The sequence below is a fragment of the Drosophila melanogaster genome, chromosome 2L (assembly GCF_000001215.4).
Source record: "Drosophila melanogaster chromosome 2L".
Taxonomy (NCBI): Eukaryota; Metazoa; Arthropoda; class Insecta; order Diptera; family Drosophilidae; genus Drosophila; species Drosophila melanogaster.
The window spans coordinates 2,457,446-2,475,954 of NT_033779.5; the positions used below are offsets into that span (position 1 = coordinate 2,457,446).

At 42.8% G+C, this 18,509-nt stretch overlaps 1 protein-coding gene, 1 long non-coding RNA gene and 2 other non-coding genes across 7 annotated transcripts in view; 2 read left to right on the forward strand and 2 right to left on the reverse strand.

Moving 5' to 3' along the window:
• dpp (decapentaplegic) overlaps positions 1 to 2,378 on the forward strand; it is a 31,452-nt gene extending 29,074 nt beyond the window's left edge. For all 4 annotated transcript variants that reach the window (NM_057963.5, NM_164485.2, NM_164486.2 and 1 more), the window contains exon 3: positions 217 to 2,378. In NM_057963.5, the coding sequence (NP_477311.1) occupies positions 217 to 1,115 (899 nt within the window). In that variant the 3' untranslated portion in view covers positions 1,116 to 2,378. The remainder of the gene's footprint in view (positions 1 to 216) is intronic.
• Positions 2,379 to 2,478: 100 nt separating this feature from the next.
• Positions 2,479 to 2,599, reverse strand: tRNA:Tyr-GTA-1-2 (transfer RNA:Tyrosine-GTA 1-2). Its single transcript has 2 exons — positions 2,563 to 2,599; positions 2,479 to 2,514 (listed from the first exon to the last, which is right to left on the reverse strand). It is a non-coding gene; the product is annotated as a tRNA-Tyr (tRNA).
• Positions 2,600 to 5,147: 2,548 nt separating this feature from the next.
• tRNA:Tyr-GTA-1-3 (transfer RNA:Tyrosine-GTA 1-3) lies at positions 5,148 to 5,241 on the forward strand. Its single transcript has 2 exons — positions 5,148 to 5,184; positions 5,206 to 5,241. It is a non-coding gene; the product is annotated as a tRNA-Tyr (tRNA).
• Positions 5,242 to 14,198: 8,957 nt separating this feature from the next.
• On the reverse strand, positions 14,199 to 15,533 carry lncRNA:CR45286 (long non-coding RNA:CR45286). Its single transcript, NR_124032.1, has one exon. It is a non-coding gene; the product is annotated as a long non-coding RNA:CR45286 (long non-coding RNA).
• Between the last annotated feature and the right edge of the window lie 2,976 nt (positions 15,534 to 18,509).

The window sequence follows — 18,509 nt, forward strand, 5'->3', positions numbered from 1 at the left end:
ATGCACTTGATCCTCCGGATTGTACGGTTTTATTCGCTGATTCCGATTTCAGGTGGATAAAGCAGACAGCTGGAAGTGGGCTGTTTTTTTAGAATCACCTTTAAAAAGATGGGGTGTGCTAGAGGTAGTCCTTTTTTTTAGATTCAATAGCTAAGTTCCTATGATTTCTTTGCTCCAAGCTCACCCGCAATATCCTTCTTTTCCGTTTCCTTGCAGATAGTAAAATCGACGATCGATTTCCGCACCACCACCGGTTTCGGCTGCACTTCGACGTGAAGAGCATTCCCGCCGACGAGAAGCTGAAGGCGGCGGAGCTGCAGCTGACCCGGGACGCACTCAGTCAACAGGTGGTGGCCAGCAGATCGTCGGCGAATCGGACGCGCTACCAGGTGCTTGTCTACGACATCACGCGCGTCGGGGTGCGTGGTCAGCGGGAGCCGAGCTATCTGCTGTTGGACACCAAGACGGTCCGGCTTAACAGCACGGACACGGTGAGCCTCGATGTCCAGCCGGCCGTGGACCGGTGGCTGGCGAGTCCGCAGCGCAACTACGGACTGCTGGTGGAGGTGCGGACGGTCCGCTCCCTGAAGCCGGCCCCACACCACCATGTACGCCTGCGCCGCAGCGCGGACGAGGCGCACGAGCGGTGGCAGCACAAGCAGCCGCTCCTGTTCACCTACACGGACGACGGGCGGCACAAGGCGCGCTCCATTCGGGACGTGTCTGGCGGAGAGGGCGGTGGCAAGGGCGGCCGGAACAAGCGGCAGCCGAGACGGCCTACGAGGCGCAAGAACCACGACGACACCTGCCGGCGGCACTCGCTGTACGTGGACTTCTCGGACGTGGGCTGGGACGACTGGATTGTGGCGCCTCTGGGCTACGATGCATATTACTGCCACGGGAAGTGCCCCTTCCCGCTGGCCGACCACTTTAACTCGACCAATCACGCCGTGGTGCAGACCCTGGTCAACAATATGAATCCCGGCAAGGTGCCGAAGGCGTGCTGCGTGCCCACGCAACTGGACAGCGTGGCCATGCTCTATCTCAACGACCAAAGTACGGTGGTGCTGAAGAACTACCAGGAGATGACCGTGGTGGGCTGTGGCTGTCGATAGATTCGCACCACCATCGCACCATACCACGCCATCCACTCAACCGAGTGAATGCGATGGGAAATCGCGAGCGAGAGAGCATCAAATGCTGTTTGGTTCCAAGCCGTCAATGCTTTAAACACAACGCAAACAAAATGGACTGAATATTTGAATTTTAAGTGTAAATCGTTAGACTTTAGCCGTATCGAGTAACGAGCAAACAGGCGGCAGCCACGCCCACATCCACGTCCCCACCAAAACCGCCCGCCTTGGAGCCTCTGTCGATTTCCCCAGCCAGGCTGGCGAAAAATCCCAGATCAGAGTGCAGATTTGAGAGCGCAGAGTCCACTGTATATAGCCGCCATGCCACGCCCCCAACACAGATAGTCCCCGCCCATCCGCCAGATACTTCAGATATTAGATACTTTCGTATCTGTGTGCGCTGCTGCTGCTGAAGGAGAAGTTAAGGGAGGAAAAGAGGAGTATGCTTAGGAGTAAGAGCGACCAATTGAACAAATTGTATAGAAATGCTAATATATATTAAAAAACCCTATCGATGCGAACTGGTATCTTTGTATACATTTGTACATGTATGTGGAAAGGAGACCTATTCTACTAGCCGTTTTTGTTAATAATTTTATAAAGCAATAGCAAACCACTTGTAAATTAACTAGCGAGAGCATAACCGAATAATGACTTGAAATTACTTAGGAACTATCATCCTAAACACATAGTTGTAGAAAGACCAGAAAAACAAACAGATATTGCATATGTAACTCTCTTGTATATGTACTAAACACCTATATACTTTATATGCGGTACACACTCACTCACCCCCATTAGCAAACACACAACCACACACACATATCGACGAAAGGGTATTCAAACTTCGTTGCGCATTCAACTAAACGTAACTGTATAAACAAAACGAATGCCCTATAAATATATGAATAACTATCTACATCGTTATGCGTTCTAAGCTAAGCTCGAATAAATCCGTAAACGTTAATTAATCTAGAATCGTAAGACCTAACGCGTAAGCTCAGCATGTTGGATAAATTAATAGAAACGAGAGAAAAGAGAAAAAACCCCACAAAAAGAAAACCCGATAAATGGAAAATATCGATTCGTGCCTGATGTTGCAGCGCACGTCTCGTATATGCAGTTTGTCATATAAACATTATTATTTTATTTATTTAAAACAACCCGTATTTTTGAGGACGACGACGATGATGCAGGAGCAAGGATGAAAAGAAAGATGAAAAATATAAAAGAAAACAATTTATTAAAAAAAAAATATATATACAATGGTCTTTATTTACTACGGATTACTGGTGAGGGATAAAAGAAAAGTATATGGTATACATATATATGGAAAAAAAAGTTATCCTTCGAGCCGGATTTGAACCAGCGACCTATGGATGCCTGCTGGATTCGATCACCTGGAAAGTGTGATCAGATCTGAAAACTTCTACAGTCCACCGCTCTACCAACTGAGCTATCGAAGGTGATAGCAGCTCAGGTGTCAATTTAAAATTTCGCCAGCTTATCAAAATTAGTTCAAGTACTCGGCAAAAAGCAGATTCAAGTGAAATAATGGCAAAAAGCTTATCGCAGCATTAAAACGCAGCAACAACACCGTCACAGGTATACCCCAATACGTGTTGATAAGAGAGAGGGAAGCAAGTGCCAAAGCGCTTCGTTTTGTTGATTAAAAACTAAATAAAAAGCAAAGCATTTATTTGCCAACGAGATCGGTGGAAAACCAGCTGTGAAACCAGAGCTCAACGGGTAATTTGTTAATTAAATGAGCCACTTCGAAACGGGCGATAACAATCTGCATGATGCATATCAACTTTCCTAGAACTGTCTAAAACGTAACAAATTGCTGGCAAATGAAGTGATAGGAATCTGGAATAACTATTCCAACAGCTGAATGAACTTTGATGCTGATAAGGGTGGGCAATAAATATTAATTATGCTACATTTCAGGTCAAAAACAAATTGTGATGTTTGTAGATTGCCTAGATCAATGCCAAGTGAATGAAATTGCACCAGCGTCTTAATTTCTCCCTTTTCAATTGGAACTTTCATCAAAGAATACTTATAAATATGTACAATAAATTCAGCTTAATTTAATCTGTCTGTATAGTAAAATAAAAGTGTAGTTTCAGCATATTTCGAGACTCGCAGCTTAGCAAATACTGATAAGAGTGGGGATTGCCTGCATTTAACCTTAGTCTATTAATAGCTCGGTCGATTAAATTCCATTACAAAACTTAATGAAATGAAAATCAAGAGCTAGGTGCAATTCCGACGCAAGAAGGTTGCATGAGTCATTCGGGGATGTTGTCTGGGTTTATCGGAAGAGTAAATTAATTTACCCATTCCAAGGGGCACAGTGGATTTTCGGGCTCAATTAAATGACTCATCAAGCGGCCGAAAACGAGCATTCTCAGCATCTCACCCGTTCGACTTGCCACACACACACACACACAGTCGATAGAAGATAATATCCACTCAGGGGTGTCCAACGCCTTGCCAAAATAGTCCTTCGAGGTTTTCCGAGGAACTTGGCAATTTTTCGTAGACCATACCGGAGATCTGTTGGAGCGATAGGACAACGCCCACATATTGAGATTGGGACTGAAGTTGGGAAAATTCATTCAATCATAGCGGGAAATTGATACCAAGATCAAGAGCCCTCACCGACCATTTCAGATCGAATACGGCTGATAAGCAAAAATGGGTAGAAATTCTAAAAGGTAGATAGTCATTCTTAAAAATTATGAACATTTGTTGTAACATACCTGAGCAAATTACGAATAACTAACCCAGCGACTGACCCCTCGCCGCGGGAATCATTTTTCCTTATCTAACAAGACGTTTTGAGCAATCGATCCACTCGCACACACACACTCACACTCCCAGCCCCGAAACCTTACTCAATGGATCACACACAAGTCGCCGCTCATGGCGCTTAGCCGTCCCGCTTTGCCGCATTCCCCGGCCCGCTCACCTGTCCCTCACCTCCATCGCCGTGGCCTCACCTGCCCCTCATCCCAGCAGCCCTGCATCTGTGTGTTTTCCTCGGTAATTATCCGTAAGCTGTCAGTTTTTTCGCTCCGCTTCCTCTGATGCACTTCTTGGCCAACCTTTTTTGAACATCGTTAGAGATGACACAAGGATCGTATCGATTTCATCTATGCCATGGATTGGTTAACGTAACGTTACTAATGCAACATATAAGCAATTCTTTTTATTCAACATTTTTAGAACTTGGTAATGAGATTTTTTAAGTCTGTTTTAAATAGAAATAATAAGTAAAAACGTGATATAATACTCTCATACACCTTTACGGAACTTATGATTCCCGCACGCTGTCATCCCTAAATGATACTCTTATATAGATAAGCAGATATTGGTCGGATGCCCGTTTTTTGGTTCTCGATTTTTATGACTTGCCGCATTTTTGGCATCCTAATTGGTTTGTTAAGTATTTCCCAGGTCTTGCCTTTCGGGCCGTCAAAAATTGCCCTCTGTGTTATCGGGAACACACTTTGTCCGAGTGCTGCTGCTAAGATACTACGTGGTCATGTGTCCTAGGCCCCCGGGCGAGCTCGAATTCCCTGGACCTCGGGCCACTCGCCCGATAAGACGGATCGTGTCTTCTGCGCGCCTGTGGCATGATTCACTTGGTCCGGTTACCGAATCTTCGGGCCACAGGCGATGCTTCTAGACTAAACTTGGTTCCCCGGGGAGATGACTCACGGCCGGCGTTTACTAGGTGGCCACGTTAATTGTCGCCCCCGATGCGCACTGTCTGTGTTTACACCCGGCGCCCTTCTTTCATCTGGCCGAAAATAAAAACAAGAAACCTGAAAACAATCGGCTTTGCATTCGATATTCACTGCTGGCTCTGCATAAAGTGAGGCTCATTTCCCCCCAAATCACCTCCACGCCGACGAAATACCGCCACTTAAATTTGTCTCAGCTGATAAGTTGTCTTTCACTCGGGTTGTTTATGAACTCGTTTTGCAGCGAGCCATATATAGACCTTCGATAGCTCAGTTGGTAGAGCGGTGGACTGTAGATTGGGATTACGAATGTAGACATCCATAGGTCGCTGGTTCAAATCCGGCTCGAAGGATCGGAAAATTTTTTTTTCCATATACCTGAAAAGTATTGCGAAAAGTTTGGATTAAATTGCATTTCTAAAAATGCATTTTTGTCAGTCATATTGAAGTAGCGAGCACTATATCTTAACTGTTAATATAATAAACTTTACACTTCTTTAGCTGATAAAGGAAAGACAATGAATTTTAAACCAAAATCTATATAGACCGATACATCAAGCATGCATTCTTCTAAAAAGACAGTTTCAAAAGGATAGAATTGTATCGAAAAGAGCACTCTGATAAATCTCAGCCAGAACATAATGGAGAAAACAAATTGTAACAAAAATTACAGCCCTCTATTTGCATTTGTCCTTTCACAAAGGACCATCGAGCCACAAAGCCAAGGGCCGAAAGCCAGAATAATAACAACTGGCAGCCAAAACGGCAACAAAGACCAGCATCATCAGCATAAAAGTCGAGACTTTTGACTCACAATCGCTACATCGAATGGCTGTCGACGTCCTGCCGCTTTGGCTGCCGTTTTCTCCAGATTCTCCTCCGCCCAAAAACAGATGCTATCAATACATCATTTGCCTTTGTGCGGCTGTCACAAATTCATTCACCTGTTCTCGGGCCACGACTTCATCATCAGAAGCCGGAGCAGCCGGGCATCCAGACAATTATACTGCGTTGATCTCCAATTAGGCTGTCGAAACTCCATTTACACGGCCAACGGGCGTCCCATAAAACATCAAGACTGGGTCTTTCATATACGAATGTGTGTATGAATGTGTGTATTAAGGGGGGGAAACGTAAGGGCATAAAGGCCACAGATTCGGCTCTCGTTAAGTTGCAAGTCATCATCGCATCTCCTCCAGCGGCAGCATCATCATGCGCATCCTCATCCACATCGGCGAGTTAAGTAAATACAAATATGAATGAATATGAATTGCTCACTGGCTCCTTGTGAAGATCTGGATCTGCATCTGGATCTTGGCAGATCATCATCCGGCATTGTCTCAGCCGTCATTCCCCATTCCACTCCTCCAATCCAATTCCAAGTCGAGTGTTCGGACGTACGGCTCAAGAGTGTTTGCCCTTTCAGCGATCTCGATCTCATCTCGATCTCTTGGCCATATAACAGTTGCACTTTTGCCTCGCTGAAGTTCGAAATTCGTGTAATTTCTTAATGGCTCCCCTACATACCGACATTATTGCATATATGTATGTGTGTTTGGCTGGATTCCTGGACTCTGAAGCCATATATATATAGGTCTGGTGTGCTCGACCTTAATTAGTTCAACACTCGTTAGATATTCCACAAGCCACAGGCATTCGCGAGTGCACATTTGCATGCCGATGATTGTGATTATGACGATGGCATGCCGTCGAAGAACTTAATACCCGCCTTAGAGAACAGCTTTTCCCTCATTACTGAAATTCCATTTGATCAAAAGGAACCAATGTTGGTAGTATCGATTTCATGCAATACCCTGTTTCGAACTTTAAATAATAACCAAATTAGTAATTATCTTTTACAATTTCTTCCATTATTTAGCCCCAACTCCTTAAGCTTTTATTACTCATTTAAAAATAAATTTGCCAGTTAAGTACTATAATGAACATTGTTCTTGGTCACCCTGCTGTTAATACTTAATACCGTGCATATAGCAGAAGTCTTGGATCTTTAATAACCACACATACTTGGGTGTTAAAATGGGGCGCCACAGCCATGGAAATCCAGTGTGGTTTGCGGCGCGTCGCTTTGTCTGCAGCTTCGACTGCTGTTGTAAAAAATAAGAAAATAAAATAAAGCAAAACAAAGGCTGAGAGTGCTTTCCAGCTTTCCCCGGCAGACGGCCAAGAAGAAGAAGAAGAAGAACGTTCTCGCCGGGAGCAAGAAATCTTATTAAAGCGTAACTAAATGCCACGGATTAATGTCTAACAGGCGGTGGCAGGCAACAGGTGCTGCACATAAATGCCAGTTTAGTAGCCGGTCTGACAGCAGGACACTCTGGGTGGAAGTGGACGTGGACCTGGACGTGGACTTGGACCTCACATGTGGATGCCGATGGGGCATTAGCATATAAGCCTTGGCCAGCTAATGAAGGCCACTGCAACGGCGGCAAGTTTGCTGCCTAAGTCTTTCGCTAGAAGCTGGATGCAAGTTCGCTGCCTAAGTCTTTCGTTTGAGGCTGGCGGAAACGAATGTTTTGATGATCGCAGAAAACGAGGCAGTAACAATTGCATAGTTGAGTGTAACCAAAACAAAAACAAAACAATTAATCAGCAGAAACGGCAAAATGGCAATGACTTTGCCTGTGAAACGAATATATTTGTATTTAATATCCAATTAGCATATCCGAACGTGTGCCCTGCTATTCAAATGAGGCGCGAAGTTAATTGAATGTGAATTCATTGCTGCATGTTCGAGCCGTGTGAACTCAGCTGGAGTTTGTGTCTTCTAGACTTGTTCGTTAGCCGACTTAATAACTCTCGGCACTCGCTGTGACATTTATAGGATTGTTTCACCAGCCCTAATGACTCAACCGAACTGGACCATAAAGTATTATTTTTATTTCCTGCTCCCACAGTGCTGACCGGCATTAGAAGCAAATTGAGTTTATCTTTAGAGGAATCCATAAATTAGTATTAAATTGTCCCTTTATTTGCAAAACGTATCATAAAACGGTTGCCACACAACAAAGAGAAATGCAGTAGAACTATTTGTAAGCAAATCTTTTTTATTTTATACTCAATCTATAAATTTTATTGCTGGCATATGGATACATAAATATTATTAGGTCAGATTCTTAATATTGGCTGATAGTTTCATCACCCCTCTCTATAAAATCATTTTTACACTAATTCTGTGTACATCATCACAAGTTCTCCCTTCAAGTTTTCCGTCACTAATTGCATTAAATAAACAAAATAGTTGCCTATATGCGTAATTATGAATCGCATCAGCCAGAGCAATTTTCACAGCGATCCAAGCCCCCTACCCTCCCCACCCAACCCCTTGCAATCGTTTCAAGCAATTAATAAACTAAAGACTGCATTTGAATTTTCAATTTGACACAAGCTCCCCGCGTCCGACCGCTGAGTGTTAGTTTGATTTATCATTTGCTAATTGAAAAATTATACTGTTTTGTATTTGTCAGGCAGTTAGTTAAAATGTTGTCATATGGGGGTGACTGGGGGGAGGGGACTGACAGTGCCAATTTATTGAATGATTGGACTGGGAATCAAGCGCGCACGTTGTAAATGATACGACCGAGGAATTTTTCCTAGGAATTTTGATTGAGTTGAATAAGCAATCGAATGGCTTGATTTTCGTATTTAATATGTAAACGAATTGTGTAAGTGCCGCGCTAAAAATAGCCACTGGCATAGCAGACTTACCGACTGACTCGTCAAATTCCTGGCCTGCAATTCCGTGCAATCGAAAGACTTAGGCAATGAACTTGTAGCCTCCCGAGCAGAACTCATTGTTTTCGGCTGGAACAGAAGTGAGGTGGGTGCATTGGGAAGGGGAAATCGAAAATTTATAAGCTACCCGGCGAATTAATGCACATAAATAAACAAAATGTGACGTTGAGCGAAAGACAAGCACTTGAAGTATTTTAATTGTCTAAATGCCAGCGCTGATGATCAGCTCCCATCGCCGACTACAAAACCGAACCGAAACCGAAAGCCACCAAGCAATTGCTCGGCTACTTAAAGGCACACCTTGCAACAAAAGAGGGGTCCATGGAAAATAAATTTATCAAAGGTTCTTAAAAAATTCTAAGAAAATAATTTAAAGGTAATAATTTTAAGTTTCATATTCTGGAAAGTTTAAAGCTAAGAGAAGCATATCCGCTCTAATATCTATACTTTCTTTAATAATTTTATTTTCCTAAGAAAAGTAACTTTCTGGCTAGTGTAGTCGAAAATCGCCACTCAGTGCCGACTTAGGACACTTTGGGAACTGCGTGGCGGTCAGGAACCTCTTGCCCGCTTGCGCCTACGACAATTTATGTGTTGGCTCGAAATTTCTCACAGAAAACAAAGGAAATTCCAGTTGGGCCTGCGGAATGTGCCTCTCGCTTGCGCAGTAAGTGTCCCGCTCGCACCGCCATGCGATTGGGCCGCCACCGCTGACATTTTGCATTTCGTGCAACGCATTCCTTGGGGCGCTGCTGGGCGCATGCGTACCACACACCAAGGACCATGGACCTGGAGCATGGACCCTGCATCCAGCATCCAGCATCAGCATCCACCATCCAACATTGACACTGATGAGTCCGGCGGACCAGCAACCTCGAATGTCGTTGCCAGAGGCTGCATTCAGGTCTGGGGATCTGAATCTGAATCTGAGACGAGGACCAAGAGCCGGGCCAGCATCATCTGGCCGCCAAGGTGGTCACCCCAAATGCAACACGCAACAACAACTGCGGCGTGATTGTTATGGCCGTGTTGCTCGGCCCAGCTCCCTTGTTGCCCCAGCCCCAGCTTCAGTCCACAGTTGCATTGTAAATTCGTAAAACAATAAAGAAATAAATTACTTTGGGCCCCAAGTCCAAGCTCAAGAACTCTTGTCCAGGCCGGGGGAACCACAGATACAGACTCACCGACTCTTCAGCTCACCAGCTCACAGGCTCACAAAGAACACGACAAAGCGTTGAAATCGTCGTGGCTTTTGTCCGAACAGGAACAGAGTAAACAAACATACAGATACAGCAATACAGCAATACGGAGTGCAGAGTACAGAACGCGGCGGGAAAATGGCCGTTCCCTCAAATCGCCAGCCAGTGTGGCCCCGCAGTTGTTTTGTTGGTTGGCCAGGCTCGGTGCATCCATCTCAGCCCATTCCACTCCATTCCACTCCACTCCCACAACTCCAAAGCAAACATAATGTCTGACATGAACTTTGCGCGCTGCTGAAATTGCGATTTTAATGCAATTCGTGAGCCAGCCAATCGTTCAAGTCCAAGTACAATTGGACCACCCCGGTGCAAGTTGCATTTGGACTCGGTATTGGGAATGGCAAAAGGATGGGGCTGGGCAGGTCAAGTTCTTGGCCGGTCGAAAGAGGCCAGTAACACCCGCACCGAGCGGGCCAAATGATGATGAGGCCAGCACACGAATATGTGCCGTCTATTGGCGAAGGGAGATCGAACAAAATATAGGCATTAAAATATTTAAATTTAAATATAAATATAAATAATATAAATTAAATTCTAAGTTTTTTCTTGTAACTAAGGTTTTGCAAGTCAGCATATGAGATGGGAATATTAATTTCATACAAGGAGTACAGGAACTGCCCTCGTTTTTATGGTCTTCCGCCTCGAGGGCATGAAGAAACACAAAAGCATTTGGCGTTGCCAACATGTCTGCCATGACAAAAGCTCCACGCTCCCCAGTCTTCAGTCTTGAGTCTTCAGTGCCGAGTCTCCAATCTCGAGTCAATGATATTGGTGGGTAGTGATCCGGGGCGAGATCTGCGACGGGGTCTGAAAACCGAAATCTGGAAACTGCGACGGAGCTGCTGAGTGTCATGAAATGCCAAAATGTCTAGCTGCGAACGCTACACACACGAGCGATCCAGCATCAGCACAATGATTTCAATAATCAACGGCGAGCCTGTTGTTACTGCTTGGCGATGTTGATTTTCGGCTTTTGATTTTGTGTTTTTGCCCCGAGGGCCTAATCTAGATATATACACATACGGAAAAGACCGAAGAAAATCATCGACAATCAACCGAAAAAAGTGCTTCAAAAATTGGAATAAAGGCAAGTCGAGGTTTCCCCCCCTCTGTTGTTGTTTCTCATCGTTTTTGTTTCTTGAAAGGGGGCTCCAAGTGCCACGCCCCCCGCCAAAGCGATCAAGCGAACAACTGTTCAATACATTTTGCGTCTTTAATGGAATTCTTATCGTGCAGCAAATTATTGTTATTAATTATTTTCAATTCAATGGAGCAGGTACGATCGCTTCGAACCGATCCGAGCAGCCACATCAATTGCTCAAGGGTTGGGAGCGACACGCTGTCTGTGAATTGTGACTGCGAGTCCCAGGCAAAATACAAAACTGGAGAAAAAAAAAAAATATGGAAAAAATGAAAAATTTCATTAAAAATTTATTAGTGGCCCGGCTGTGTTTGCGTTCGTGTGGAATTGAGTGGATTCAAGTGGAGTGGCCAGGCACACCTTGTGGTGCAAATTAGAAATCGCGCTGATTGCGGATTAGCCTCCAGTTAAATGATGTTTGACTGATGTGGATGGGGATGCCGTTGGAGCTGCGACTGGGATCGGAATCGGACTCGGACTCGGACTTGGATTGAGATTCAGTTTCGAGGTGGGTCTCAATCGCCAGCGCCCTGAACTCCGACTCATATTTCAGCGGCATTTACTGTTTAATAAATTGTATAATTGACCGGACAGCAGCTGCTAAATGCGAGGGTGCTGCCAGTGTCTTAAAGCCTTCAATAATTACATTTGGAATATCAGTGGGCTTTTGCCGATTGTGCAATTGAAATAAATATATTTCTTTTTTTTTAGTAAAAGTTCGTTTGGTATATTTTCGAATGATTTTTTCAGCAATAACAAACAAAGCTTATGGCTTCATGGGCCACTGTTCGCAATGCATACATTCTGCCCCGTCTTGAGATGGAAATGAAAACAATGTTCACTATTCATTGCCTTCAACGCTGGCGGCATTGTAGCCTTTGGAGGTATCTCTTCTTTCTTGCGCCCCATGGAGCGCCAAAAAGTAGCCAAGCGTGTGTCGATCCGCGATCTCTGGGCTTACAAATTAGAAAAACCAACAGCGGCAGTCAGCAATCGACAATCGGCAGCTTTTGCAGGACAGGATGGGGAGGATGATGAGGCTCTCACAGCGTGATGATCGTTCATCATTATCATTTATCATGTTCAGTATTCAATGCGTTTTGCGTGCTCAGCAAACAACAAATAAAAATGTCTGTTTGCTGGCCTTATGACAGGCAGAAATGCCATAAATGTGTTATACGACCGCCACAGCAGCAGCGAATTCAACATTATTTTAATGATTTGTAATGGTTGTCAGAATTTTGGAGGCTGTGCTATATGGGAGTGCTTGCGTTGTTGAACTTTAAGCGATCACATTGATGGGAATTCCTCTTCTCGTGAATGCCCACACAGCGAATATGCCTGCCAGCAGTGATCACCCAAGGTATCAATTGGCAAATATCTTAGCTAGCTAAACTAAATGTCTGGAAATAAAAAATTTACATTTTTGTAAATTTTACTCATCTCAGAATTGTTTCTTTGTTCGTTTGCAGGCCATCATTTATTCATCCAAAATGAAGTCATTAATTTTTCTAACCGCTTTTGCGGTCGAACCGATTACCAACTTCCTTTTCAGCACCCACTCAATTAATTTGTTGCTATTCCTGACGGCCGGTCAGAAGCTCTGTGTGGTCCCAGTCATATCCCAACCGCAAATTACTAATCAACCCGACCCGCAGACACACACGGAGATTCGGAAATTTATGCGGCTGATTAGCGCTTCCCAAACATTTTTAGCAGCCAAGCAAATTAGCCCCACTTAAGAGCGTTCAGAAATTATTCCGTCAAAATGAGGAGACTTCCCAAAAAGCGAAACTGGCCAACACCCGAAGTGTCTATGCGGACACCTCAGCAACATCCTATGCCCAGCTCCGATCCGATCTGCTCCTCTGTCGAGTTGAAGTTGAAACAAAGATATAAAAATAAAAACAAAAATCATATAAAAAATCGTTAATAAATTTCACAGACGGACAGAGGTTCGGGACTGGATCTGGATCTGGAGATATTATGTGGATGGGGATCAGTTCGGTTCGGATCGGATCGGTTTGGATTGGATCGGGATGGCAGCTGCAGCCGATTGTGGAATGGGTAGAGCTACCCTTTTATGCGGCCAGCTTTGGGCCCCGAGCCAGATAATCTAAAGTAAAACCCGTGGAGCATAAATAAAAAAGAAATTACTTAATTTCTTAATAATGTTGATGCTGTGTTGCTGTGTTGTTGCCAATGGCTTGTTTCGACAACTTTTTTATAATCCTTTTAGGGGCTCTCCCAGGCGGCAGCTGCACTGTGAGAAATGAAGCCTGTGCGGGCCGCTGTTTAGGGCTTTTTGTTTTACATTCTGTTGAAATGAAATCTTTATTTCCTTTCGTGACTATAATTAATAATTTTTGGTACCTTCTGGGCGAGGAGCGGCGGAGCAGCCTCTGACCAGCGATCACACCACACACGCAGATCATCATTATCTCCAAGACGATGATGATCGAGTCGAGGTCTCTCTGGCTTTCTGCCTTTGTGGCCAGCTAAAATTGTTTTATGTCTGAAAATTGTTGGTTTGCCACAGCCCTTGATTTTGTTCCTGGCTTTAATGTTTCCCTGGTGGCCAGCATGTCTCCTGCGGTTTCGCTTTGTGTGTCTTCTCCAACTTTTTGGGTGTTTCCCTCGCCATATGTGTATTTGTACGGAGTTTGTAGTAAATCATTTGCTAATTAGCAGGCAGGATCGCAGGCTGAGGGCGAGTGGGCAGGCAGCGCTAATTTGAATATAATTGTAAGGAAACATGAAAATATATAATCTAAGAGAATATGTAAGCTAGCTGGAAATGCAAAATTCTTACCAGTTAATGCGATATATTCTAATAGTTTTCCTTATATCGGTCCTTACTTGTAATAGATTTAAAAAAATGTTTGAGCAACACGAGTGAAATGATTGTTCGTTGGGTGATGTTATCTAAGAATATTTATGTTAATTACTAGTGATGGAAATTAATTGATCGATTAATTATTGTATTCCAGCATTCAACAAAATTCATCCCAAAATTTATACTCGTTCAAATTTGCTTGGGAATTCCCAAAGTGCAAAAGCACCTCTGGCAAGTTTTTTGCTTAAGTCTTTTGTTTGGCCCACCACTAAGCTTCACTTTCAACGGCATTCCTTTCGATTTGTGGCTGCTCAGCCGAGAATTAATGTCTTGCGATAGCAAATTTAATTTATTGCGATAATTTTTCATTTTTATTTTTGTCAACAGCCAGAAGGGGAACAGCTAAGAAGGTAAAAAGGCGAACTCGCGAGCTGAAATTTGAGAGGGGACAACCTGATGGCCTGCACGTTGGAGTAGCCTTCGATAAGCGGTACTAATAATGGCTAATAAGCCCATTATAAGGGTATAAATTGTTTTGTTACCACTCTCAATAAATTTCGCACAGAATTGTGTGTTTCTCCTTAGTTTATGTTAATGGAGGCTCAGCTACAAATTGCAATGTCTCTGTTTCGCCCTTTGTCTTTCGTCGACGCCATTCACTTTATTTGCAGCTCGATTTTTATTATTTGCATATCATTGCCAGCAGATTTTTAATAAATTTTCGTGTTTGCTTCTTCTCCTCGGCTTTTCCACTTGCTTGTAGCATTTATCTCGGCATCCGTCCGCTGTCCAAATGTCCCCGGCTTGCCAACATTTTGTCGGCACTTTTGGTCTTTGTTCTGCGCTGCGGCGGCTGCTGCATTTCAGGCTCCTTTTTTCTTATTTTGTATTTAATCGATTGTTCATTGTTTTGTTTGTTGTTGCTGCTGTTGGGGGTCTTAATGTGGCAGCCGCATTTATTATTTCGACATTCTTAACGAACTCCGAATTTATGAGTTAATACAAAAATAAGCATAGCGATTCGATTCTTGGCCAGGTCTCAATTTGTAACCGGTCTCTCTGCGGTGCTCATCTCCAGCTGGTGAAATTTTGCTTCATAAATTACTCACTTAATCGCCAATTTGCACTTAATTTTTCCTTCTCCGCCTGCAGTTAATTAAGCCACTTCAGCGGCATTGCGTATACGCAGCGTGTGCCGGCTCGGCAAACCGAATGCAAAGGCGTTTCGCTACGCTTTTCTGACCTTGTCCAAAGTCTCGAAGCACATCGTTACGGTTATTATTTATGCGAGCTCAAGATGTGTGACCCCCAAGTGTTCAATGGGGGCGCGATAGTCAGAAGGAAACTGAGAGAGGCTAAAATCTTTTATGGGGTTTGTCAAGACGTATGGCCAAAATCCAAAATGAATGGCTAGAAATGCTCTACACTTATGGCATTATATATTTCTGTCTTTAGCTCGCTGGAGACGTGTTGTCTGGCAGGCGAGTCTATGCCAAAACTAGGCAAAACCAGCGAAAATAAACAATGCTGTGCACGGAACTATTTTATTTGTTCGAAATCGAAACCTGTATTGTGGTTTTTGACAAATGCTCAACATGCGACAGCTGTTTACCCAATAAATCCATTAGCTGTTCAAACAGCAACAAAAAAGACAATAAATTTAGCAATTGACAAACAAAAGCAGTGCCTGCTGGGTGTGACCAATAAGCGATAATTGTAGCTTAATTTATTATAAATAAATTCAAAAGCGCCATAAAGGCGAGAACAATCTCGCGATGCGTAAAAATAAATTCATTAGCTACTATTTTGATTCAGAATAGGAATAGAATTACTTTAAAAATATAGTATTTTATAGTTAATTATTTGAAAGTATTGTAGGTATGTATGATTTCTTACAAGTTTTTCAGTGAAATTATCTTCAGTTTCCTTTGACTTTTATAACACCACTAAACATATGCGTGCTTTTAGCCTTATGAATTCATAAGCAAATTTTTAGAGCAGATGTTGATTTGGCAAATAAAATGTGACTTTTTTTGATTAGCTTCATAATCTTTTCACATATTTCCCCTTCGCAAAACCCGATTTCGCATAGCTTGCTCCGCTTGACTTGATTGTTTGAGTTTATACATTATAAAAAGATAAGCAAACGAAAGGCGTAAACATATCAAATAGTAGTTGCCATTGCCGTTTATTCACCAAACGGCGTAGACATCACAGCGCCAACGATGAGTGCCGTTGTGACGTTAGCAACAGCAGAAGACAAAAGACTCAGGCAGCAAACTTGAAAACGCTGTGGCACATTTCTCTGATAAGCAAATTCTCTTCCTGAGCATATGCGAAGCGAAGCGTAGCTGTATCTTATCTGGCCAATCAATCTTTGTTGTTTGTTTTAAACACGTTTCATAAAAATTAATTTTTTTATTTATTAAGCGAAGGCATTTGATAGCGTGCTGGGAATGATCCACTGCGAGAGACGGGCTCAACGGTCGTGTGCTATACAAAAACCATCAAACACTGGGAGAAAGAATGAGTTCCGAGGGCCAAGGGGTAGAAACACCTGCTGGGCAACCCTGCCTCTGTCTTGGATGAGCTCTCAGAAGAGCCCAGCCCTCGCTGTTTGTTGTTGCGTTATTATCATATGATATCATCACCCGAAATTCCTCGCTCGCAAATAAATCCTACATCTAAATAAATTTCAAATTCTTAGCTCAAAACACACACGTACGGGCTAGTATCTCCCGCTGCTTTGTTTGCATAGCGTCGGCAGCGCTGCTCAACATCATAAAATATTAATTAATTAGTTGAGGAAAGAAAAAAAGGTCTGTCGGTTAGAAAGCGTGCTCGGGCAGAGAGATATAGGAGATCTTGGCAGTAAAGATAAGCTTAATCATTAATTTCCTTTGTATTTGCTCAGCCTTAAGCCCAAACAAGTTCAAGTTTATGGCCCGATCTGTCTCTTGTCTTCTGACGTCGAACGCCGCTACACTTGCTCTTGAAGAAGTTGTTAAAGTTCTGTTTATTGACTCGGCAAACGATGAGAAAATCAGCCAAAAATTGTTCGTGCCCCTGCTGGCTGAGCTGATGTGGTCGATAAGTAATTTTATTTTTATGCCATGATTAAATAACTCTTTATGTGAGGAGTCGAGAGCACGAAACTTGTTTCGAAATCATATTAACCCACTAACGGTTTTCTTAGTAGCTATAATGTTCTTGAATGCATTCGAGGCATTCCAACATCTTTTGGTTTCATAGCTAATAATTAGTATACTTATATTTATACATAACTTATTATATTAAACTGTTTTAATTTATTAGAACAATTTGTTTTGTGACTTTCAGGGGTTAACAGTTAACCGACTCCACAGGGCGTATGCGCAATAAGGAAATGTCACCCGACTTAAAAGGCTTTTAACGGCAGCCTACGCCCCACTGCACCATTGAAGTTCAAGAGCAGACAAACAGACACACAAACTGTACATAGGTGGAATGCAAATAAATATAAAACTTAATTGCTAAGTTAAAAGACGAAAAGGCAGCACACTAAATCAATCTGCAACAATTAATGATAATGATTAATAAAATGTTGAGTATATTGCTTATCACTTATTGTTCCTATTTATTTTGCACGCTGTGCGATTAATGGCGTGCACGTTTTTGTAATATGTCACATCAAACTATGCGCAGCCCGTTGCATTGGCAATTAGTCGTCGGCAACAACAAGTGGGAAAAAAACAAACTGCAATGCAACCGCAAATTAAATTGCTAACAAATTACAAAACAATTTAGAAGGCATTCCGAAAATGGCATCCCACGATCAGCGACCGTTGGATGCGACAAGCATTTTAAACGAAACAAAAATTCATGCAAAGGCAGGTGGCATACACTATCAATCAAAAATTAATCTTCAACTTAATATATAATTCATGGAATTTAAACGCTTATTCTTAGTTGTCAGTTGAAACATACAATACTTAATAAATATTTTTCCGAATTGCGTTCATTTTGCATAGGCCTCCAACATTAGTTAATATACCCCTCGCCAATTTCTAGCTTGTATAAACATCAGCAAAAACTATTTGCGGCATTTGTCGACAAGATTTCCATTTTGTAAAAGCAGATTTAATTCGACAGCCGCAATTTAAATGGCCAACAACATGTGCAATAAGACAGCTGGAATTTTCAAATATTTTTGATGGCTTCACCAAAATTGGCCTCCAAAATACAATTTAATTCTCCAATAGTTCTAACGAGTTACTCGGACTGCTGGTGGTCCGCTGGCAATGGCCGGCTCACGTTTTTCAACTCATGGAAGCTTTTCGGTCTACCGAATCACTTGAGCCGCCGCTGCGTGAAAATATTTTAAATAGTTTTCTAATAGCAGCCACGAATAAAAATGCGCATGGATTTCTGGGAAAAAAAAGCAACTCATGACCATAATAGAGTTAAGTAGCGATCATAGAAGCCTAAGTCGGAAGAATTGAAGTGATTATCAGGGCGAAAAATGTTATGAAGGTTACTTTCTTGATTGATTTGCTTACAAAAAAATAATCACTAAAATCAAACTGCAACTAAGTCTTATAAAAATAGTTCTGTTCTATTAAAAGACCAGCCCATTCTAAGGCTGGCGAATTC